The sequence below is a fragment of the Lipotes vexillifer genome, unplaced genomic scaffold (assembly GCF_000442215.2).
Source record: "Lipotes vexillifer unplaced genomic scaffold, Lipotes_vexillifer_v1.1 scaffold755, whole genome shotgun sequence".
Lineage (NCBI taxonomy): Eukaryota > Metazoa > Chordata > Mammalia > Artiodactyla > Lipotidae > Lipotes > Lipotes vexillifer.
The window spans coordinates 2802655-2829059 of NW_006797755.1; the positions used below are offsets into that span (position 1 = coordinate 2802655).

The following is a 26405-nucleotide window of genomic DNA, read 5'->3' on the forward strand; positions in this document are numbered from 1 at the left end:
GAAACTTGGGTTCCAGAACCAGTTCTGGCCCTAACCAGCTGGCCTACCTTGGACATATCTCTGATCCTCACTTTCCTCACCTAAAAACTGAGAGGATTAGAGTGTTATTTCTAAGGTTCCTTCCATGCTCTGACAGGCTATAACAGGTTCTGTAACATGCTAAGATATGCAAATACAGGCATATTTCATTTTATTGTATGCACTTTATTGCGCTTTGCAGATACTGCATTTTTTACAAATTGAAGGTCTGTGGCAGCCCTGCACCAAGCAAGTCAATCAGTGCCATTTTTCTAACAGCATCTGCTCAGTTCATGTCTCTGTGTCACATTTTGGTAATTCTCACAATACTGCAAACTTTCTCATTATTATTTTATATATGTGTGTGTGTGTGTGTGTGTGTGTGTGTGTGTATTTTTTTTAATTATTATTTTTTTTTGCAATGGCCTAATGAACAAAAAAGTTTATTTCTCTTGCCTCTAATAGTGTAAAAGGTATAGGTCAGCAGTGCAACTCTGCTCCTCACGGTCACTCAGGGACTTAGATTCCTTCTAAATCACTGCTCCTCCATCGTTGCTCCTGGGTGTCATTTTCAAAAATGGAGCTGTCCCGTTTGAGGCTTCTGCCATTGCTGGTGCCTGGCAGGGATCACAGCAGCAAAGTCCTCAGGCCATTCACCCCAGTCAAGGTTCAGAAAACTCTTCTAGGGCCAGAAACTCTTCTAGGTATCTCATTATTATCACATTTATTACAGTGATCTATGATCAGTGATCTTTGATGTTACTATTGTAATTGTTTTGGCATGTTTTATCAATAAAGTATTTTTAAATTAAGGTAGGTACATTTTATTTTTCGATATAATAGTACTGCACACCTAATAGACTACAGTGTAAATATAACTTTTATATGTACTGGGAAACCAAAAAATTTGTGTGACTCACTTTATTGTGATATTCACTTTACTGTGATAGTCTGGAATTGAATATGCAATATCTCCTAAGTATGCCTCTAGCTCGAAACAAAACAATACATTAAGGCTAATTAAGAAGGAGAGAAATTGTCAAGAACCAGAAATGAAAAATCAAAGGACAATCATCTGAAGAATAGAACCTAGAAGGGAAAAATTAGAGACTATTTTAAGTAACTGACTGACTAAATTCACATCCCACAAGAGGATTAAACAATGTTACCAACAAATTTCGGTGGGTTTTAATTCTTTCTGAATACGTATGTTAGAGCTTGCAGAGAACATCACTTCAACCACAGAAAGAACTGAGTATGATTCTTATTCTCACGTCTTAATTCAAGCCATTGTAGCTTAAAGATGATTTCGCTTAAAGTGATGCAGCTTAAGATGAACAGCAGCATAAAATACTGTAAGACACCTGCCTGGTCAAAGACAGTAAATATTTTGTTATTCCATCTTGAATATGCCAGAAACTATGTTAAATATTACAGGTTTAAAAATGAAGAACCACAACAAAACACCTCTACAAACTTACTAGAATGTCTAAAATTAAAAACAATGACAATACCAAGTGTTGTCAAGAATGGAGAACTAGAACTCAACATTACTGGTGGGAAGGCAAAACAGCACAGCTACTTTGGAAAACAGTTTGGCAATTTCTTATAAATTTAAAATGCATTTACTATACGAGCCAGCAAGCGTACTCTTAGCTATTTATCCAGGAAAAATGAAAATATGTCCCCACAGAGACTAGTACACAAATGTCTGGAGGCAGCTTTAGCCATAATAGCCAGGTGGAAACCACACGGTCACTGGATAAACAAATTGTGGCACATCCATAAAATAGAATACAGCTCAGCAATAAAAAGAAACAAACTATTAAATATATGCAAAAACATGAAAGACTCTCAAACGCAATATGCTAGCTATGAGAAGCTAGTCACAAAAGGCTACCCATTGCATGATTTCATTTTTATTTGACATTCTGGAAAAGACAAAATGAAAGGGACAGAAATCAGATGAGTGTTTGTCAGGGTTTGGGAATGAGGCAGAGAGGCCTGATGTAGTCAGGGGCAGAAGAGACCTTTGTGGGGTAATAAAAATACCCTACATCTCAACTATGATGATGGTTACAGGACAACGTACATCAAACTCTACACCCAAAAGCAATGAATTTATTCTATGTATATTATACCTTAATAAACCTGACTTTAAAAAAGAAGATAATAAAGGTATAATCTCTGGCTTCAAGCTCATGGTCTAGTGGGAGAAATATATAAACATATAATTATAATGGAGCTAAGTAAACGCTATAAGTTATGAAAAAAGTTCTGTCATGGCATGGACAGAGAACAACATCTGTCTCAGAGTTGGGCAAAGAGTTGGGATTCTTAGAGAAGATGATATCTAAGCTGTCTTAAAGTATGAGCATGACTATGACAGGGAGAAAAGGAAAAGAAGCATCCAAGTAGAGAGAAGAGTTGAAAGAAAAGCACAGAGGTTGTAAAGGCAAGACCTATTAAAAGAATAAGGAAAAGTTCAGTATGGCTTGAATGTGGTATATAGAGCAAACATGATGAGAGAGGAAAGAAAGTTCAGGAGGAGCTGGGGCTTCATAGACCGTGCTGTGGAATGGCATGGCAGAGGAAAAGAACAGTTTGAAAGGCCTTAAAATAATACTAGCAAGAGATACCTGGGGTTGAAATTAAGAGTAGACTATTTGGTGTCACACTGATTGTGGGAATGAGGAAGGAAGGCAAGTCAAAGTCAAGTTTCTGGTAAAGGGAAAGTGATAGCATTGAAATGAGGACTTCAAAAGGAAATACAGGTTTGTTTGATAACCTTAGGAGGGAATCATCAGCTTCTGTTTTCCTATCTACTAATTAGGTTACTTGCCTGTAACTAAAATTGATTATTATAAATTATATATTTGAACTACTGTATAAAATAACTGTAGGAAATAGAGGCAACACAGCATAATCTCACCAGAATCTTTACAATGTCTTAAGAGACAGCAGCCTAATAGCTATTTTAAAAATAAATTTTTTTTTAAAAATTGCAAGAATGAAAGAAATGAAATTAGAAGAGGAAAAAGTTATCAGATTTAAATACAGTAGTTCCCCCTTTATCCATGGTTTCACTTTCCACAGTTTCAGTTACCCTAGGTCAACCATGGTCCAAAAATATTAAATGGAAAATTCTAGAAATAAACAATTCATAAGTTTTAAGTTACATGCCATTCTAAGTAGAGTGATGAAATCTCGAGCCATCCTGCTCCATTCCACCCAGGACACGAATCACTCCTTTGTCCAGCATATCCCACTATTTTAGTCACTTAATAGCCATCTAGGTTATCAGATCGACAGTTGAGGTATCAGTGCTTGTGTTCAAGTAACCCTTATTTTACTTAATAATGGCCCCAAAGTGCAAGAGTAGTGATGCTGGCAATTTGGATATTCCAAAGAGAAGCTGTAAAATGCTTACTTTAAGCAAAAAGGTGCAAGCCCTTGACTTAATAATGAAAGAAAAAAATCACATGCTGAAGGTTGCTAAGATCTATGGTAAGAACAAATCTTCTATCCACGAAATTGAAAAGAAGGGAAAAAAAAAAGAGCCATGCTTGTTTTGCAGTCACACCTCAAACTGCAAAAGTTAGGACCACAGTACATGTTAAGTGCTTAGTTAAGATGGAAAAAGCATTAAATTTGTACAGGCATAACTAGGAGATGCTGTAGATTCGGTTCCAGACCACCAAAATAAATACTGCAATAAAGTGAGTCGCAAGAATTTTTTGTTTTTCCAGTGCATATAAAAGTTATGTTTACACCATACTACAGTTTGTTAAGCACGCAATAATAGCATTATGTCTAAAAAAAAGTACATACCTTAATTTAAAAATACTTTATTGCTAAAACATGCCAAAACAACTACAGAAGTAACATCAAAGATCACTGATCACAGATCACCATAATAAATACAATAAAAAAGTTTGCAATACTGTGCAAATTACCAAAATGTGACACAGAAACATGAACTGAGCAAATGCTTTTGGAAAAATGGCACCGATAGACTTGCTCAATGCAAGGTTGACACAAACCTTCAATTTCTAAAAAATGCAGTATCTGTGAAGTATAATAAAACAAGGTCTGTCTGTACAAGATATTTTGAGAGTGAGAGACCACATTCACAAAACTTTTATTACAGTATACTGTTATAATTGTTCTATTTTATTATAAGTTATTGTTGTTAATCTCTTACTGTGCCTAATTTATAAATTAAAGTACATCACAGGTACGTATGTATAGGAAAAAACAGTGTAAATAAGGTTTGGTACTACCCACGGTTTCAGGTATCCAGTGCAGTCTTGGAACGTAACCCTGAAAATAAGGGGGGACCGCTGTACTGCGTAAGCTTTCCAAGTTACATATTAGGGTCCAAGTTTTTATTTGAAAATCAATTATGTGAAATCTAGAAAATATTTTCCCAAAGAAAAAACAGAATACAAAGTATAGCTGAATTCTAGAATTACACCAGTGTTATACAAACCTGCTAAAGAACCAACTTCACTACCACCACCGAAGCACACTGGTTAGAACAGGTTGCTCTGAAGCTGAACTACCTGGGGTTCACCTTCTATCTCCTCTGCCATTTACTGTGTGACCTTGGGCAACTTAATTAACTCTGCAAGCCTAAGACTCCTCACACCTTTAAAATGGAGATGATAATATCACCTACCTCACAGAGTTACCATGAGGATTAAAAGAAATAAATAATCATTTAAAGCATTAAGCACATTCATTCATCCAAGAAATATTTACTGAGCACCAACTATGTGTCAGGCATTATTCTAAGTACTGGCAATAAAGTGGTAAACAAGCCAAAAAATGGAACTTATATTCTAATATGAGGAAAAACAAAATAAAATATCTGATGGAGATAAATACTATAAAAATAAAGCAGGATACAGGAGATAAAGAGTGACAATGAGGGTACCCGTTTGGTAATAGGTAAAGGTTCTCTAATAAGGTAACATCTGAATAGAGACCTTAAGGGAATGAAGGAGAGTCATATAGATAACTAGAAGAAGAAATCAGATTCATTTCTGGCAATACAGAAGACTTAGGTGCCCAGAAAAACACTCGTTCAGAATTCCTTAAAATGCTGACTGTTAAACAAACAAAAAAATTTTCATGAACGGCTGAACTAGAGAGAAACCAAGGAAAATCTTTGGAGGTAAAAAACAACCGAGTTTCAGCGAGCGCTGAGGCCAGTATCTGCCCTGGGAGCATCCACCAATCTCTAGTGGTTTACAAATTGAGTTTTAAGGGACTGCTAAGGGGGAGAAGGACAAAAGCTTGGGGCCTAAAGAATGTGGAGAATCTGAAGGGCAACATTGTCGGTGGGTGAATGGGTGTGGTAACAGGGACAGGACACGCTCATCATAAGCAAGTGGACATATGTGCCGGTCTCAACCTGAGTAGAAGAGAAAAAAAAGAAGTCTCCCTCCTCTCACTCCAATTTGGGACCAGAACTCATACTACCTGTGAGGTCTAACAAAACTCAAACTAAAAATTTAGTTTCAAGAGCTTCAGAATTTGAAGACACTGGAGCATGACAGAAGCAAACACCAAACCACCAGGAGGAGTACACTTTAAACCACACCTCAAACTATACTCAAAAATAATAATCCATAGAACAGGGACTTCCCTGGTGGTGCAGTGGATAAGACTCCGCGCTCCCAATGCAGGAGGCCCAGGTTCAATCCCTGGTCAGGGAACTAGATCCCACATGCATACCACAACTGAGTTTGCATGCCACAACTAAGGAGCCTTGGAGCTGCAACTAAGGAGGCTACCTGCTGCAACTAAGACCTGGCATAAATAAATAAATATTTTAAAAGGCCTCATCTCCAAGTACAGCCGCATTTTAAAATAATAATAATAATCTATAGAACAAAAGCTCATATTTTTTTAAATATCACAAAATAATGAAGAAACAAAGAACCAGCAGAACAAGCTTTACAGAAAGACTCCAAACACTGAAAAAAATAAAAATGATCACATACACAATATTAAAATGTTAATGTTTAAGGAAATAAAAGAGATATTAGAAGTATGACTAAAGAAAAGAAACTATAAAAATATGAATATGAAAAAATCAAACAGAAGTTCAAGGTATAAAAATTATAATTTATATTTATATTATAGTATATTGTTTACTGATATATATTATTAGATAACTGAGAGGAGATCATTCTAGGCAGAGAGAAAAACAAGAGTAAAGGGGCCCCTGCATCCAGAATGGTCTAAACCAGAGTAGAATAAGGACAAAGAAGTACTACTTAATAGGTCACAAAAACACTCAATAAATACTAGCTATTATCTCACAGATTCTATGGGGAAAATTTAGATAATGGAAGTAGTCATTTTTTTTCTTTCCCATTTCAGCATCACGTATAGCAGCCAGAGCAGAGCTCTAGAAGACCCCAATTAGGTTCAGAAGAGAGTAAGAAAACACTGGTTTTCTATGAAGTGGGAAGAGTCTTAAGCAGTAGTCTCAGTGTCAAAAAGGAAATCTGGGTCTTGTGTGAGCAAGGTAGAGAAGAAGGAAGATGGAAAAGTATCCCCATGTGATTCAGAAGATAAATATCCAGAGGAAACAATGATCAACAAAAAAAAAGGATCCATTAAAACTGTCATTTCAAACTTAAGTATCAATTATAACTAATTAATCCTCTCAGTATTCAAAAATTTCACAAGTGAAGTCAACATTCCATTTCATTCCTTAAAAAACTAAAAACAGAACTACTATATGACCCAGCAATCCCACTAAAGGCCATATAACCAGAGAAAACCATAATTCAAAAAACACATGTACCCTAATGTTCACTGCAGCACTATTTACAACAACCTGGACACAGAAGCAACCTAAATGTCCATCAACAGACGAATGGATAAAGAAGATGTGGTACATATATACAATGGAATATTATTCAGCCATAAAAAGGAACAAAATTGGGTCACTTGTAGAGACACAGATGGACCTAGAGACTGTCATACAGAGAGAAATAAGCCAGAAAGGGAAAAACAAATATCTTATATTAACGCATACATGTGGAATCTAGAAAAATGGTATAGATGATCTTATTTGCAAAGCAGAAATAGAGACACAGACATAGAGAACAAATGTATGGACACCATGGGGGAGAAGGGGGGTGGGTGGGATGAACTGGGAGATTGGGATTGACATATACACACTACTGATACCATGTATAAAATAGGTAACTAATGAGAACCTCTGTATAGCTCAGGGAACTCTACTCAATGCTCTGTGGTGACCTAAATGGGAAGGAAGTCCAAAAAAGAGGGGATATATGGATATCTATAGCTGATTCACTTTGCTGTACAGTAGAAACTAACACAACATTGTAAAGCAACTGTACTCCAATAAAAATTAATTAACAAAAAAAGTACCAGTTAAAAAAAGAAAAAAATTCCATTCCATAGCAATGAGAATTTAGAATAAATGAAACTCCCAAACATATGCCAAAATTTTTCATTTTAACTATTTGATTTAATGTTAAACTTTTTCCAAATCTTTTCAAGAGGTACTATAATGACAAGTAGAAAATTACTAATTTAATTTTTCTTTTCTTCCATACTTCTGCCCTCAGGCTACGGTACTATATAACAAAACCAAGAACAAACCACAAGTAATACAGATTAAGAATAATATTTATCAATCACAAATAAGATGTATGATTAGTCCCTAAATATTAAAGAGTCGGTCATTTCATTTTTTTCCTGATTATCAGAATAGAAGAAAATTGATTGGTGGATATCTTAAACATATACGAGTAACCATGTACCATTTGAAACACAGGGAAATTGATGTAAAAATATCAAAGTATGCACTGTTAAATCAATGATAAAATTTTAAGATAATTCATTTTCTCAAAGTTTATCATTCTTTACTATGTTTCTAATTATCATGAACTAGTTTTTCAATAAATACAATTCTTGAGAAATTTAGTTAAGTGGCCATTTTCTACAATTCTAATATGAGCACTCACTTAAATTAATAGTCACACAGTATAATATAGTGTACAGGATTCAGGCTCAAACAACCTGGGTCCAAATCCCATCTTACTAACTATGGGACTTGAGCATCTTTAACCTCTCCAATCCTACTTCCTTATTATAAAACAAGTTTAATAAAGTACTACCTCAAAGAGTTGTGTAGATCAAATGAGATAATACTTGTAAAAAACACTTATGTTGCCTACATGTAATCAACAGACTCAGTCACACAGCCTGATTTAGATCCAGTTTCACCCCTATTATATATGGATCATAGGACAAAGCATTAATTTCAATTTTTCCTTCTGGAGCACCACTTGCATAATTTGATATAACTGTTCATGCACAGCATATTTAGCACCACAAAAGTCAATGTCTAATAATATAAACTAGAAAAATATTTGAACTATATGATATGCTGAATTTTAAACTTGACTAAACCGAGGAATTTTCTTTATTTCAAACAGTTAAGTTAAATAAATCAGCAAAATAGTCCCGACAAATAGAAATGGCTCCAAAAATTTTTATGTCAAAAGCCATCTTGTCAATTTAAGTGTAGCTCCTAAGAGATTAACAAATGGTTCCACAAATAACAAACGCTGGTGAGGATGTGGAGATAAGGGAACTCTATACACTGTTGGTAGGAATGCAGATTGGTGCAGCCATACTGGAAAACAGTATGGAGGTTTCTCAAAAAGCTAAAAATAGAAACACCATATGATCCAGCAATTCTACTCCTGGGTATATATGCAAAGAAAACGAAAACACTAGCCTGAAAAGATATATGAAGGCCAATATTCATGGCAGCATTATTTACAATAGCCAAGATATGGAAGCAACCTAAGTGTCCAACAACAGATGAATGGATAAAGAGGATGTGATACATACACACACACACACAATGGAATACTACTCCACCATAAAAAAATAATGAAATTTTGCCATTTGCAACAACATGGATGGACTTAGAGGGTAATACGCTTAGTGAAAAACATTAAAGAAAGACAAATATTGTATGATATCACTTATATCTGGAAACTAAAAAAATACAACAGGGGACTTCCCTGGTGGTCCAGTGGTTAAGAATCCACCTTCCAATGCAGGGGATGTGGGTTCGATCCCTGGTTGGGGAACTAAGATTCCACATGTCAAGGGGCAACTAGGCCTGCAAGCCGCAACTACTGAGCCCATGCACCACAACTAGAGAGCCCATGTGCCACAACTACTGAGCCGGCGCACCACAACTAGAGAGAGAAGCCTGTACCGCAACTAGAGAAGCCCTTGCCCTGCAACGAAGAGCCTGCACACTGCAACGAAAGCCTGCGCACTACAATGAAAGATCCAGCATGCCTCAGTGAAGATCCCACATGCTGCAACTAAGACCCAATGCAGCCAAAAACAAAAACAACAAACAAGTGAATATAACAAAAAAAGAAGCAGACTCACAGATACAGAGAACAAACTAGTGGTTACCAGTGGAGAGAGGGAAGGGAAGAGGGGCAATATAGGGGTAAAAAATTAAGAGGTACAAACTATTAGGTATAAAATAAGCTACAAGGATATACTGCACAACACAGGGAATACAGCCAATATTTTACAACTTTAAACGTAATATGATCTTTAAAAATTGTGAATCACTATGTTGTACACCTGAAACTTACATAATATTATAAATCAACTATACCTCATTAAAAAATAATAACAAATAAACAAACAAACAAACAGTCATCATTTGCCTTGCTTACTGCTGTTTTATTTCAAAAGTTCATCCCTGGGCAGATGAAAATATTAAAAATAGTAAAATTATAAAGTTCCCTGTTAATACAAATAAGATTTCTATGCAGGTTATTAGCCTTCCAGCTAAATGATTAAGAACTTACAAAGAATTAAGATTCAAAGAATGGTAGTGTATTGTTCTAAGTTGTTTGTTTTAAGTGGTTATGGGTTGGAAGAAAAAAACTGAATTCCTTTCACCATCCCACAACATTCTATAATTCTAAAATCTCAGAAAACTCATATAAATACCAAAATTTAAAACACTACATCCATATACAAAATTTCCCAAGAATCTATATTTGGTTTTGGAAACACAGGGTTGCTTTCTAAGATAAAAACTGCTCATCTGCCTGCATATAAAGGTAAGAATTTGAAGAAGATGAAAAGTGACAAATCTTCTTTACCTACAATTTCTTCATTGATCTACAATAGAACTCCATTATCTGGACTTATCTAAGGTAATAATCTTCCAAATTATTGCCAGATAGGTAAAACCATGGCCTAATGTAGCCTAAATTGGTACTATAATTTATTCATTGACTATTATATACCAATTGCTTTGTTATACCTTATAGTTATACCTTATAGTTCCAGCAAGACAGTGAGTAGACTAAGATAACCTAAAAACTATCACTTCACAAATACCTACAAATATTAAATATAACAAAAAATACTTTTCAGTGTAAAGCTGAACTTGCAAGAAAGAAAAGGCAACCCCAAGAGATCAAAATGAATAAGAAACAGGAAAACAATAAGTATTTGAACTGATATTACAATTGCTGAAGGGGTTCAGAAGGGAAAGCTAGTAAGCTAGAGACTTAAATTTTAATGCCTATGTAGAAACACAAAATATAGTGTGGTGCTCACTCAAGGAATGAAATCTCCATATAAACATGGGACTCTCAAAAGGTAAAAAAGCAGATCCTCCCCACAACCTGCCCCGCCACCCCCCCAAAAAAAAAACCCATCCACTGGCACAGGGAAATTACAAATTACTAGTCTTTGGCTGGGCTACTGAGGAAGGAAAGAAGGAAGGAAGGAAGGAAGGAAGGAAGGGAGGGAGGGAGGGAGGGAGGGAGGGAGGGAAGAAGGAAAGATGGAGATAAAGAAATGAACAATAAACTAGAAGAAAAGACATTAACCGCAGGAAAGATTGAAAATATGAAAGATTAAGAGACATGAAGGAGGGATTTCCCTGGCAGTCCCAATGCAGGGGGTGTGGGTTCAATCCCTGATTGGGGAGCTAAGATCCCATATGCCCTGTGGCCAAAAAACCAAAACATATAACAGAAGCAATATTGTAACAAATTCAATAAAGACTTAAAAAAAAAAAAATAGGTCCCCATTAAAAAAATCTTTAAAAAAAAAAGAGACATGAAGGATAGAAAGAAAAAAAAAACCAACATGTCATGTATTACGAGTTCCAAAATGCAAGTAGGTAAAATAAAGAAAAGGCATTAGTCATGAGAATTCTCCAGAACTAATGAAAAACATGAATCTTCAGATTCAGGAAGCACAGCCACCCCTAGACAAGTTATGGTGAAACTAAAGAACCCCAAAGTCAAAGAAAAAATTTTAAAGCAACAACAGAGACAGATTATCTGTAAAGTTAAATCAGAATGATAACCGTGACAATTTTAACAACAACAAAAGAGACTAGAGGAAAACAGAATAGTATCTTCAAAATAGTAAGCGAGGGCTTCCCTGGTGGCGCAGTGGTTGAGTCCGCCTGCTGATGCAGCGGACGCGGGTTCGTGCCCTGGTGCAGGAAGATCCCACATGCCACGGAGCGGCTGGGCCCGTGAGCCATGGCCGCTGAGCCTGCACGTATGCTCCGCAACGGGAGAGGCCCCAACAGTGAGAGAGGCCCGCGTACCGCAAAAAAAAAAAAAAATGGGAAAGGCCCCAGAAGGGAGAGGCCCACGTACTGCAAAAAAAAAAAAAAAAAAAAAGATCATAGGCCTAAATGTAAGAGCTAAAACTATAAAATGTCTTGAACACAGGATGTAAATGTTCTAAAATTAGATTGTGGTAATACTTACACAACTCTGGAAACTTACTAAAAAATCACTGAATTATATACTTAAAACAAGTGACTTTTATGGTATGTAAATTACACCTCAATAAAGATGCAGAAAATCAAGTCACCTCTAAAAGTGACAACGGCTATTAAATAAACCCCAGAATAAGAATGAAGTAGTATATTGCAGAGCCAATAGGCTAATAATGACTATATAGAAACAAAAAAATTATAAGGTTGGAATATGATAACTGTAACTATCTAAAATTGCAAATACTACAATAATAGCAAATAGTTATAATTGCACTTAATGTGCCACACATTATTTTAAGTGCTTTTCAAGTATTTACTCATTTAATCCTTTCTACAATATAGTTTCCCCATTGTAGAGCTGGGGAAACCAAGGCACAAAGAAGTTAAAAAAAGTTCTTCAAAGACTTCCCTGGTGGTCCAGTGGTTAAGAATCCACCTTCAAACGCAGGGGACGCGGGTTCTAACCCTGGTGGGGGAACTAAGATCCCACATGCCACAGGGCAACTAAGCCTGCGTGCTCTAGAGCCCACGTGCCACAACTAGAGAGCCCTGTGCACCGCAACTACTGCCCGCACACCACAACTAGAGAGAAGCCTGCGCATCTCAACGAAGAGCCCACACACCACAACGAAAGATCCCACATGCTGCAACGAACATACCGCAACTAAGACGAGATGCAGCCAAATAAATAATAAAATAAATAAATATTTTTTAAAATAAATAAATAAAAGAATTTTTTTAAAAACTTGCTCAAGATCACGACAGGGAGTTAAGAGTGATTTTTTTTCTCTTTACACAAATATCTTTTACATTACTATTGTATTATTATGCATTTGAAAAGGAGAGTAGTGGACATCACTGGTTGCCTATCCAGCATCCATTCACTCTGTGAATTTCTTACCCAGATCTTTGTGTATCTATCTCTCCCCATACAGCCCAAGTACTTTAGAGGAAATTGACCCCATTCTTAGGTACAGCAGTTGGCCCTGGTTTGCTTAAGCCAATCAGCACATTTCAATGGCCACAATGATTGCTTCAGCAGTCCAATCAGGACTCTTGTTTAGAATGTTAGGACAGAGAGGCTCTCTCTCCCAAGAGTTCTAAACAAGAATACATATGGCCCCAAGTACCACTGGCAGCCGTCCTATTACCATGAGGGAAACAGCAATGGACTAAAGCTGACATTACAGAAAGGAAAACAGCAACAGAAAGAAACTGGTCTTTAATATTATTGTTACTGTAAATCATGCCCTACCTTTGGACTTCCTGATAAATGAGCCTATAAATCCTTTTTATTTAAACACATTAAACCAGTTTGAGTTTTCTATTATAACAATACAAACTGATATGGAGGAGAAGCCCACGAACAAGCAATGTTTCTAGAATAGATTACTCTTAACCTTTAAATTATGATGTCAGATATTAAGGAGGAAATAATTCTAGATACACACATCAAAACAGAAACATGATGAATAATTACCTGTCTAATAAATGTTCATATAAAAGCCTGAAAAGAAACTGCCTGCAATTTTATGTCCCACACAGTATTTTTTAATATTTTAATTTGACATTTTAAATGTTATTTTTTTTAAATCTAGATTTCCAGTTCTTCCCAAAAAATCAAAAGGTTCACACATCACTGGGCTCATGTTACTGCAGGACAACAATCAGCTAAAATGGAACAGCAGATGCCCCACAAGTATAGTCTCTGCACAGTCAATACAAACAGAACCTCTGTATGACCTGCTCAGCTTCTATAGGTGTTAAGAGCTTGCACCATTAATATCTCGCAGAACCTGTATCAATGCCACGTAATGAGTAATGAAAAATTATATTCCATCTTCTAATCTTTAACTCTTTTTTTTTGGCCACACTGTGCAGCTTGTAGGATCTTATTCCCTGACCAGGGTTTGAACCCCGGCCATGGCAATGAAAGCGCCTAGTCCTAACCACCAGACTGCCAGGGAACTCCCTAAGCTTTAACAGTTTAACTAAAATGGTACAGTTACTTTTTGAAGAAAAAAATTTCATGAAAACATGTATCTGTCACTAGCCCACGGGAAACACTGTTCTTGAATTAAATAGCATGGAACACCCATAAATACCTGGTGGAAGCCTTAAACTCAGCAGTGAGTTCCAGAAAGCATGCCAATATAATTATTTGGGTCCAAAAGTTTGACAAATTACTTTAGCATACAGATGGAGACAAAATAAAAATGGTTTTAAATTGCAACAAGAAAAATGTAAAAGTTGACCAGAGGTTTTAAACACTTGAATACACAGGTGTACTATTAATCAAAACTTTCCTATAAAACAGATTTGCAAAAGAAATTACAAGAAGGGTGGTAAATTCCAAAGAAACTTGTAACAGGGACTTCCCTGATAGTCCAATGGTAAAGAATCCGCCTTACAATGCAGGGGACGGGGGGTTCGATCCCTGGTCAGCGAACTAAGATCCCACATGCCGCGGGGCAACTAAGCCTGCCCACCACAACTACTGAGCTCGTGCCCCGTGTGCCACAAGCTACAGAGCCCACGTGCTCTGGAACCCGTGCGCCACAACTGCAGAGCCCATGCACCCTGGAGTCTGCACACCACAACTAGAGAACAGAAAACCCACACAACACAGCTAGAGAGAGGCCTGCGCACCACAACGAAGAGCCCGCATGCCAGAGCAAAAGATCCCACATGACTCAGGGAAGATCCCGCGCGCATTAACTAAGCCCTAACGCAGCCAAAAATAAAATAATAAATAAATCTTTGAAAAAAAAAGGAAATTTATAACAGTGTAAGGTCAAGCTACATTAGCAAAGTTGGAGGCAGCTCTTTGTAAAGAAAGACTTCTGAAGTTATATGGCTCTACTACCTCTTACTATTTGGACAGCTCTCAGGGAGGGGAGGTTGTTTAATTTTAACAGTACAAACTTTTTGGTTTAAAGTAACTAATATGTAATCGATACGAGAGAATCGGTAGCATACAATCTATTTTAATAAAATGCCTGAAAAGTAGGAAAAGATTATGATAGCTGCATATATATATATAATTGCATATATATAATTAATATATAATATTAATACATATATAGTATAATATAAAATATAATAAACTTACTAATGAAAAATCCAATGAAAAAAGGATAAAGGAGGAGCATGCATGAGGATTCAGTGATACTGGTAATATGCTGGTTCTTGAAGTTAAATGAAGTTTCAAAGGGCTTATAATACTTCATTACTTATACATGTCACACATTCTTTTGTCTGTATCCTATTTTTCACAATTTTAGACATTTTAATCCAATATACTGACTGTAAAGAAACTTAATAATCAACTTTCTGCATCTACATTCTGAGTGAAAAAACTGACTGAATAACCTGAAAAAAAATTTTTTACTTTTTTTTGAAAGCTACTTGAATGGTCAATAAGAAGATATGAAAACTGAACAAGGTTTCAGCAATTCATATTTAGCAGGACCAATGATTTTCCCTTACATTGGGGAAAGCTACGCCTAAGCTATAAATATCTGCTTAGGGAAGCAAACAACTCTACATCAACTCAAGAGACAGATGTATTCCTAGAAGGGTTGTCATTCTAAGAATCACCAATCTGCTTCACCTTTCAGGCTCTCAGTTTCCTTAACTATATAATGAGCTCTATGTATTAAACACTTAATGAGGGAAGAATTTAAAAACATATGTAAAGCACCTGGCCCATTGCCTAGCACATAATAAACTGTAGTAACTTTTTTTAAATCACACATTATTAGTTAATGTAACTTCTTTCTCTGAGTAGAATTGAGACTAAGGCTGATAACTATCGATTAGAAAATATTTAAGTGCAGCAGTACTAACTCTGAAATGGACTAGTTTACCACATTCCCGATATTTTCAGTTCCCAAGATTCAAAAGACTGGCCAAGGCCCTGTAGGAGCATGAAAAGTTTTGTAAGGGAGAAGGGACGGATATCAAGAACTAATCTAATCCTCTCAGCAACTTTCTCTGCCCTACATGAGAGGAGAAGGATGGTGAAGAGGAAGTGTAATTGAACAGATTTTCCCTCTCCTTCTACCCAGACACCTACTGACCTGCAAACATGTACCTATGAAAGACTTAACCAGTCACCTTAAAATCTCTACCAGGTATACAGTTCTAGGCAGCATATGAACGAACTATTACTACAGAATTTGGATTTTCCTTAATGATAAAATGCAAGTGACTCATGTTCGGTCATCCACCTCCACAGAAGACATTCTAAAGAACAGAGGAGTTGGAATCCTTCTGCCAGAGGAATGTTGTGTTTCACACACAAACAACTAATGATGGACTATATCATTACCACACATTTCTCTTTAACATCCAAGATACATGAGGTTTAGAAAAAGAAAAAGAAAAACATTGAGAAGGAAAGTTTTCAAGTCTACTTGGAGACAAAGGGATATATAGATTTGCCATTTATCTCCTTCAGATTCACAAACTTTGCAAGTCCACATAGACGCAAGATCCCCAAAATGTTTACAACTGTTGAAACTGAATGATAGACACCAGAGTTCATTAAACTGTTCTATTTTTGTGTACACCCGAACATTTCCATAATACACATAATTTTTTAAAAATGTGTACATGTGTGTCAGTATTTGTATATAAACTCCCAACACAACAAACTGGTAGAGAAATACCCAATTGTTCAAAATTTTCTTATTCCATAGGTAAGTGAATTTCATCAAGCTACTTTCTCATTCTAGAAGTTGTACCACAGGTGACCAGTCCATTAGTAAAGCTCTAATGAAGGAAATAATTAACTGCCCTGAATAAAACAAGCCTAACCTTGAAAAAATAGAGGCAAAGGGGAAAGGTAATAAACAGTTATTCAACTACTGCACATTCATATTTGTTCCCATCTATTATCTTCTAACACAGGTGAATAGGTGGAAGAAGGGGAAATATCTAAAGGCCAAATTTACTTTTTATATTTTACGTTGATGGGCAACAGAAATTGGAATAAAGAAATCTAAAAAGTCCCCATCAGAAATGATAACCATTTCTAAGACTAGAGAAAAAGGCAAGTATCGCATATCCACATTTTAAAAATAACATTCATAGCTCATAGTAGTATAACCAGCAACTTCCAATGACCAAATATGCTTTGCTGATAGACATGAATTCACAAATGAAATAAAGATTATACTATATCTGCTGCAATTCTCTTTTTAAATTGCAATTCAATATTCACAAGATGTAACCCTAAATTCTTTCCAAAATTTGACTTTTGTTAATTATGTCTAAAAATAAAACTAGTCAAAATTAAATATAAATGCTAACTTTGCAGCAAATTAATCTTTCATCAGCCCTGTGAACAAGAATTTTCTGTTCAAAATTTATGGCAAAACATAACTTAGGCAGACTCGATAGAGTAGGTAGGACATTATTTCTCAAGTCCAAAAAAAGGTCAAAAGAACTTACTTAAAATGTCCAAAATGCACACTTAGATATACATCCCAAGGGGGAAAAAAATTTATAGAATAAAACTCCTCCACTGGAATCCTCCATAATACTTCCATAGCAACAATTATTTCCTTAGGACCAAAGTTATCTGTTCACTTTCTCAAAACCTGGAGCATCTAAGTTTACATAATTCCCCTTAAACTGAAAAATACAATTGTTTCATTTAGGTCAGCAGAATTTTGTTTCTATCATCAGCCTGAGTAAAGCACATGGCTCCAGCGCTAACGTCTTGTTCCTCAACCCACTGAGAAGATATGATCGTAAAATAGAGATCTACTTACCAGGTTAAAGACAGTTTCTACAATATCCCTATTGGATACTTCTCCAACTTCAACCAACCCCGTCAACACGGCAAATTTCATTCTGATGCCCCTGATAGGGAGCCCTGGTTTCAGAGACAAGGCACCCCCTTCGGCAGGGGTTTCTCCTCCTTTCCCTCCGCCTCCCCCGTCATCACCTGTTGGTGGCGGGGAAGGGGCAATACTGTCTTCACTGGCCATTGCGAGTTCACGATAAAGGAGCACTCGGAGTCACTCTGGGACAGCAGTCGCTGCGCTAGTAATAAGCACACAGACGCAAAGCAAAACGGAAAGGGTCACTCTTCCAAGTTGTGGAGAAACCCCAAAAGCAGTTGATGTGGAAAGTCCTTGGCGTCGCCTTCCTCCTCTTGGGGAATATTTGTCCAATCTCTCTCCCCGAGGCTGACAACAACGCCAAACCCTATTGGAAGATTAAATCAATGTTAAATAGGCTAGGTTTTGTTTTAGGGTTTTGCGGGGAAAGAAGGGAGTAGTGTCCGTCAAATAAGTTCCTCAAAGAACCCCGCTACCAGCCACCCGCTTCCCCGCGCCTTGGGGCGCGGGGTTCTGAGCGAAGGCGGGTTCCAGAGGCCCGAGAACAGGTTCACTCCTCCCCCACACTCTCGCAGGTTCCAGGCGCAGGGCAATCTCTCCTCACAGGTGCACGGAAAAGGAAACTGTAGCTGGGAAAGGGCGGGGGGGGGAAAGCAGGGGTCCCCAAGCTACCCTAGAGGGAGAAAGTTCCTCCTCACCCAGACACTCCGGACTCGTCCTTGCCCCCCCGCCAGGGAGCCGCGAGACGGAGGTGGCGGCTGAGATCCAGGGCAGGAAAGGGCGGGGGAAGGGGGCGGTGATGATTCTCAACGCTCGGCCCAGGGGGAGGAGTGGAGCACCTCTCGGGCACCTGAGGTTCGACAGGCAGAGGAGGGGTGGTGTGTGTAGTGGCCAGAAGGGAGGGGAGTCCCGGCGGCTACGACGAAGAGAGGAGGGAGGAGAGAGAGGTCAGTGCACCTGATCGCAGCCTCCAAGTTTCCCTAGTCCGCTCCCCGGGAGTCCGCGGCTGCACAGAACTCCATGGCTTCCTGGCCCGCCCCACCCCACCCCACCCCTGCGCTCAGCCTTTGCAAAATCAGCCGCTGCCGGCACTACGGACGCCGCGGCTGAGGGTGCTGCGGGCGGTGAGGATGCTACTGCCACAGCTTGCCCCTCCACTGCTCGCGCGGCTGTCCGCGTGCCCACTTAAGCTGCTCCCCGCCGCCATGACAGCGCCGAGGGCGGCCGGGTGCGGCGTGCGCGTGCGCGTGCGCGAGCGCGAGCAGGAGGGAGCGAGCGGCTGGGCGGGCGCGAAGGTGGAGGCGACCGCGCGGCGGCGTGGGTACGCGCGGGCGGCCCCGGGGGCCGGAGAAGGCGGAGGCGCCGGGCGCGGGCTTGCTGGTAGGACAGCATGTGAGGGCTGGCGCGCTACGCAGGTAGCACCAGGTGTATCCCCGGCCCGGCCAGAAAAGACCTTTATTTTCAGCAGCCGACTCTTCCCCCGCCTCCCACTCCCCGACCTGAGAATGTGCTTTGGCTAGTGCCGAGGCGGTGATTCTCACGTTCCTTCTGTTAAGTTACCGTAGGGCCTCCTGGCGCGGAAGGAACCCGCCCTACGTTGCCAAGGTGTCTTCTTGGCCTCGGAGGACACCTGAGGGACCGCTACGAGCCAGAGAGGTCGCAGCTCCGGAGCCAGCGTGGCTGCTGTCCTTGTCTAAAGGAGCAAAGAGTCCCCACCCCTGACAGCTTTCAGCTGCCGCCCGCCCGCCGCGCTCGTCGAAGACTCGGAAAGAGATTTCCACTGGGATTCCCTGACAGCTGCCACCTTCCTTTCGGAGCGGGGTGTGGGGCGGGGAGATCGTGTGGACGAGGAACGGGGAAAATTCCTTGCAGCTGCCGCCCCACCAAACCTCTCCCACGTTCTAAGGAAGGGAGGACTCCTGAGACAGCTGCTCCAAGCAGCGTGGAGGCGGGGTGCATTTTGCCTGTAGATCTCGAAGGGGTGTTTTTCCTCTCGGGATTTTCCAATGTGAAAGTTAGGCTCGCCTCATTCTCAGATTAGTTTAAGAGATCAATTATATTAGGATTGAAACCAGCACAGATCATCATAATCTGTGTCCTGTTCCCCCCTCCCGTTAACAGTATTCTTCCTGACTCATTAGTGAAAAACAAACATTTTAGAGGAAAGTGGCTTTTCACCCTTATGGTACTCTTTGAAGCCATAAGGCCTTAAAACATATATAATATTTAAAATACTCGCACTTAAAAGTCAAGCAAAAGTAGGGTCAAAGTTAGGAAGTACTGTGGGAGAGTCAAGAAAAATTATATTGGTTTTAGGGAGGAAATAGTTTTCTAGAGAAAGGGTTATTTGAGATTGGCTTGGAAAATGAACTGGATTTTAACAAGCACATGGAAATTTGGGAGGAGGGGTGTGGCATGAGAAAAGACAAGAAGCACAGGAGCGTCTTCTTCAGAAAAGTTTTAAAAGCTTACACCTTTTTAAAAATACTAAAATGAATTCATCTGTACATCTCATGGTTGCAAATGTTGATTTGTTTTCTGTAAGTGGGTTTAATATTACAAAGATGAGGCAGACATTTTTCTCAAGATCTGAAATGGTGACTTGTGCATTGCCAGGGTAAGAAGCAGTATCAACGTCTTGCCATTCCTGAAAATTTAAACATGTCAGGTTTATATTTTAAATCATTAAACGAAGAAGTCGGGAATAAGGAGAAGTGGGTGTGCCAGGAGGAGAGAGACAACTTTCACTTCATTGTGAACACATCTGGAGGGAGGAAGGGAGGCATTAAACAATGAAAGGCCTCTCTAGCATTTTGCTGCTTCAGATTTGGGCAAATAGTCTAACCTTGAGTATGTTAATATATCTGGCATATAAGTGCTAGTAGAGTATTTGTTAATAAATAAATGTCCTCCATTGAGAAGAAGCAGATGATAGTGAAATGCCCTAAACACAGTGTGGTCACAGTTATTCAGTCTAAATGACCTAGGGCTAAGGTTTATGTCTGTTATGGATTTGCCATCTCACCGTTAATGCTGTTCTACTGATGAAACAAAAGGAGATGTAAGACAATAATCCAACTGTTTTTTACAATTTTTCAGAGTTATCCACCCTCCTGCTTTCCTTTGCCCCTGGTTACAGTAAAACAGTTGCCAGAAATCAGAGGTTCACTGCAGAAGGAAGCGTAAGGAAACTTCACTTCTAGCCAAGTCACAGTTAAAATACAATAGCTGTGGATTATTGTTTAGGTGTAAAGAATACAGCCATGGAGTGCTTCAGGTAAACTGTTCATCAGCTATTAAGCTCCTTCACAGCACAATACTTTGAACATTATAGGTACTCAATACATATTATTTGGATTGAGTTAAAACTCTAAAGTTACTTGCTTTAATTTTTCTGGCCTGAAAACCCTTGCTTGAGTCTATACAACTATTGCCAGTTAGAGAGAGGAAGATCCTGGTATAAAAGGCTACTTTAGTATGGAAAGCTGGGAAATCCCTGACGGTCCAGTGGTTAGGACTTAGTGCTTTCACTGCTTCGGGCCCGGGTTCAATTCCTGGTTGGGGAACTAAGGTCCCACAAGCCATGCGGCATGGGCAAAAATAAAAAATAATAATAATATGGAAAGCAGTTTTACCATTTGTTAAAATTTGTACTATTATGGAAGTTTTCTAGTCAAAAGACTTCATATGAACTATCAACATATGATTTTTTTTTCTTTTTGCGGTACGCAGGCCTCTCACTGTTGTGGCCTCTCCCGTTTGCGGAGCACAGGCTCTGGACGCGCAGGCTCAGTGGCCATGGCTCACGGGCCCAGCCGCTCCGCGGCATGTGGGATCCTCCCGGACCGGGGCACGAACCTGCGTCCCCTGCATCAGCAGGCAGAGTCTCAACCATTGCGCCACCAGGGAAGCCCCAGCATATGATTTTATAGGACTGCCATACTTGCATCCCTGTATCATACACTCAACTGCTACACAAAAGAGAAGAAAAAAAGGAAAAGGGCAGTAGAGTGTTCCCGAATATGTGTCTGTGTCCCCAATGTCTGTGTCCCCAGGGTGAGCCGCAGCTGTCCCCCACACCCCCCATCCAGGGTCTCCAAAACCAGCAGGGCACTAACCGACCTATGAGTGCTGAAGAGTTTACAGATGGATTCAAGCTTTCCGGATACCCTGACATCAGCTGTGTCACTTGGACCTTCCTCATGTCTAAGATCAACAGAAACACCAACTAAAACAGTTATATGAATTGTATACATCACATAAAGAAACATAAAAGCAAAATGTTCTAAGATGAAAGGGAAAACAGATCATCACAAGTCTTCATTAACAGAAAGAAAAAAATGTATTGGAATTCTGAGGGGGAAGTACACCTAAATTTGGAGAATAAAGATGAAAAAAATTTTGTTTTAAAATGGAAAAGGAAGGAATGGGGGGAAAAATTACCTTTTATAAATCCAGACTTAAATTTTTCATCATCATCTAATTTATATCTCTCTCTGACATCACCACCTTGACAGAATTAAGGACTAAAGGTTTTCATAATTTTACTTGCCTTCAGCATACATTGACATCATAATAGAGAGGAAAAGAAAAGAGTGGATTCAGAACAGGAAGCCTTGTGCATAACTCAAAGGAACTCAAGCAAAGAGAATGTAATTTCATGGTGAAATCAAAATAATTATTGATCTGCAAGCCTTTACCTATATGCAAAGAAAAGAAAATTTTGATAACAAAGATAGGATGGAATTTTTCTTTGTTTCTACCAGAAAATACATGCAGTCCACCCAATTGTAACTTATTGGCATTTTGCTAGGGTGTAGATTAAATGATAATTTAGGAAAAAGGTACCATCTACATGATTTGCTCTGCACCTAGAGAATTTAGAGAATTCTTCAAATTCTTATTCAGCATAGCTTATATTATAGGCTGGAATGGAAATTCATGGCCTTGGCTTGCAGCACCCTCCTCACAAGAAAGGCAAGCATTGCTTTTACTATTCATTAAATCTTACTAATGTTAAGTAAAACTTCGAATGTTAGTAATCTTTATTAATGACACTTTTATTGGGCAAGACTCTAGGAACAATTGCAATTTAAGAGGAAAAGACATTGCCCACCCTTATAGTTGGAAACTCAAATGTTTAAGATTGAAAGTTCACACGATTGTTCAATATCTACAAGTTCAAAATGATCCACATGAAGTTAATTACGTTTGGGGCATTTTTAAATATTTATTTATTTATTTATTTTGGCTTCACTGGGTCTTAGTTGCGGCACACGGGATCTTTAGTTGCATCATGCAAACTCTTAGTTGCGATATGCATGCGGGATCTAGTTTCCCGACCAGGGATCAAACCCAGGCCCCCTGCATTACATGGAGTCTTACTCACTGGACCACCAGGGAAGTCCTGTTTGGGGCATTTTAAAATTCTTGTTTCCCTTGTGTATGTCACACGAGGGATAAAGACTTTGAAAAGGGCAACTCTACTATCAGTAGGTATGCTAGCCAAGACATATGTTTTAAGACATAAAATATTAATGAAGTATTTAGCATAGTTGACATGGACATATACTAGATTGGTTGATTTGTTTTTTTTGTTTTCCCACATCTATTTCGTTCTTAAGTAGTGTGTAAATACGTAGCCCAATTACAGTGTTCTCTTACAATAGTAAGATAGTAATTGTCATGAGACTGCAATGAAATGTACCACCATCCCACCCCACCCCACCCCTTTGCAATCTATATAAGTGCATATCCCTAGAATGACTGTTGGCATCGTCAGCTCAACTCTGAATTGCTTGTCTAGGTGAGATCTCTGAGAGGCCAGTGTCTCCCCTGAAAGTGGTAGGTTGCCATTTCAGTCACCAAGATTACAAGTGATGGTTCAAATAGGAAATGAGACCACCAGGAGATTGACTTCAAGCTGACAGGAGAGGAAATTACTTTTTCCAGCCCTTATTCTCTGACGTTTGAACTTTGAATTGCTTGCTAGTACTCCAAAAGGAGAAAGGTGACTTCTGTCACGTAGAAGCATGCTTAGAGTATTCCTTCTTGGAACCCAAACCACATGGAGAAGCTGTGTGGAGAACAATCAAGGCCTTCAATCAACAGCCCCAGCTGAGTTCCAAGCCGACAAGCAGCACCAACTGCCCACTACAAGAGCAAGCGATCATGGATATTCCAGCTGGGTTGAGCCTTCAGAAGACTGAAGCCCTGCCACATGGTATAGAATTGCACTGTTGGGTCCAGTTAACCCTCATAGAAATTGTAAGAGATTATAAATACTTGTTGATTTAAGCCACTGGATTTTGGGATTGTTTGTTATACAGCAATAGGTAGAAAACTAAAATATCAGGTATGGCACTTCCCTGGTGGTCCAGTGGTTAAGAATTTGCCTTTCAATGCAGGGGACGCAGGTTCGATCCCTGGTCAGGGAACTGAGATTCCCACATGCTACGGGGCAACTAGGCCCATGTGCTGCAACTGCAGAGCCCGTGTGCTCTGGATCCACAACTAGAGAGAAGCCCACTCGCCACAACGAAAGATCCTGCTTGCAGCAATGAAGATCTCATGTGCCTAAATAAATAAATATTTAAAAAATAAAATAAAATATCAGGTAAAACAGATTATTTAGCTTTGGATTACTCTCCCTAACCTTATTACTTTTGTTGATCCAGAGTATAAACTTTAAAAAATATTCCAGCCTCATCACAGCTATGCTATAATTTAGAGTCCCCATAATTGGGCCTGTATATTAAAGAAGGTGGTAACAGTGGTACATCCCAGAGATGCACAAGGGAAAAGGGGATTTTGTGTGATCACATTTTGGGTTATAAAGTTCACAAGAAATTTTCCAGGGAGATTTTCTATTTGTTGCTAATTGAGAAGACTTACGTTTAATTTGATTAAAGAAAGCACCCATTTCCTTACAGACACTCCAAATTATTTTCTCTGCTGAGAAATGTTACAGCCACTATGGGTAATCTACCTATACTAAAAATACAGGAATAAAGTATTCAATTCTACTAATAATCAAAGAAATGTAAATTAAAATAGTACTGAGATAACATGGTTTACCTCTCTCATTGCAAATATTTATAGTATTCAGTGTTGGCAAAGGAGAAATGTGCACTCATTAATATTTACTGCAAACATATAACATCACTAAGAAGCAGTTTACCACTATACTGCTCTTCCACTCTTAAGAATGCATCCTAGGGAACTTCTCTGGTGGTGCAGTGGTTAAGAATCCGCCTGCCAATGTAGGGGACATGAGTTCAAGCCCTGGTCTGGGAGGATCCCACATGCCACGGAGCAACCAAGCACATGTGCCACAACTACTAAGCCCACATGCCACAACTACTGAGCCTGCAGTCTAGAGCCCACGAGCCATAACTACTGAGCCCATGTGCCACAACTACTGAAGCCCATGCACCTAGAGCTCATGCTTCACAACAAGAGAAGCCACTGCAATGAGTAGCCCCGGTCACCGCAACTAGAGAAAGCCCACACGCAGCAAGGAAGACCCAAAGAAGCCAAAAATAAATAAATAAATTTATGAGGAAAAAAAGATGTTTTATATATATATATATATATATATATATATATATATACAATAGAATATTACCCAGCCATAAAAAAGAATGAAATATTGCAATTTGCAGCAACATGGATAACCAAGAGATTACCATACTGAGTAAAGTAAGTCAGACAGAGAAAGACAAATATTATATGATATCACTTATAGGGGGAATCTAAAAAAAAAAACAAATGAACTTATTACGAAACAGAAACAGACTCACAGACATAGAAAACAAACTTACGGTTACCGAAGGGGAAGGGAGGGATAAATTAGGGGTATGCGATTAACAGATACACACTACTCTATATAAAATAAACAACAAGCTCCTATAAAACACAGGGAAATATATTCAATATCTTGCAATAACCTATAGTGGAAAAAAGTATACATATATATATATATATATATATATATAACTGAATCACATTGCTGTACACCTGAAACTAACACAATATTGTAAATCAACTATACTTCAATTTTTAAAAAAAAAGGAAAAAGAAAAGTCTACAGTCTGGTCGGACATTTTAAACTTAGAGGACAATTTAATCCAATTGTCACTCTTAAATAATTAGATTTTTCTTCTGGATAGAGCTATAGAACAGTAAAAAAGGTTGTTCTGTTAATACATATATTGAAAAGCACATCCTACCACCCCCATTTGGATCACACCCTGTTTACAGATATGAGGAACTAAGTGTGGGAAACTCTCATCCCATGAAGTTAAACAGTATTGTGATTGTTTTAAAAAATCGTTATAGTTTTTATTATCCTGCACAAAGGGGGAAATGTAGTTGAACCTGTGCTTACACAATAGGCTGCAGAAGGGAAAATGAATAGATTATGCTCCATTCCTGGCTTTATTATGAATGAAAATTATGTTAGCATAATTTAGGCAAGACCCCATGCCTAAGTTATAATTGTTACATGAAAATGATGAGTGTGGGACAGCAGACAGATTGTTAGTGGGAAGTTGACTAAAAATGAAGCTACGGAAGCAGAGGGGGCCACAATAAACCAGGCTAAGGATTGGATTCTTACCCTGAAGGCAACTTGTTGCATTCAGGAGATTTCAAACTATAAAGTGATAGGATTTCATTAG

At 38.7% G+C, this 26405-nt stretch overlaps 1 protein-coding gene across 2 annotated transcripts in view; it reads right to left on the reverse strand.

Annotated features, from left to right (window-relative positions):
- Positions 1 to 18489, reverse strand: part of LRBA (LPS responsive beige-like anchor protein) — a 777508-nt gene extending 759019 nt beyond the window's left edge. Inside the window, exons 1-2 of one of the 2 annotated variants that reach the window (XM_007469901.1) lie at positions 18423 to 18489; positions 17653 to 18091 (exon numbers count right to left, since the gene is read on the reverse strand). In XM_007469901.1, the coding sequence (XP_007469963.1) occupies positions 17653 to 17871 (219 nt within the window). In that variant the 5' untranslated portion in view covers positions 17872 to 18091; positions 18423 to 18489. Of the gene's footprint in view, positions 1 to 17652; positions 18092 to 18422 lie in introns of those variants that run through there. The other variant, XM_007469902.1, reaches the window with a different exon arrangement.
- Positions 18490 to 26405: the final 7916 nt, after the last annotated feature.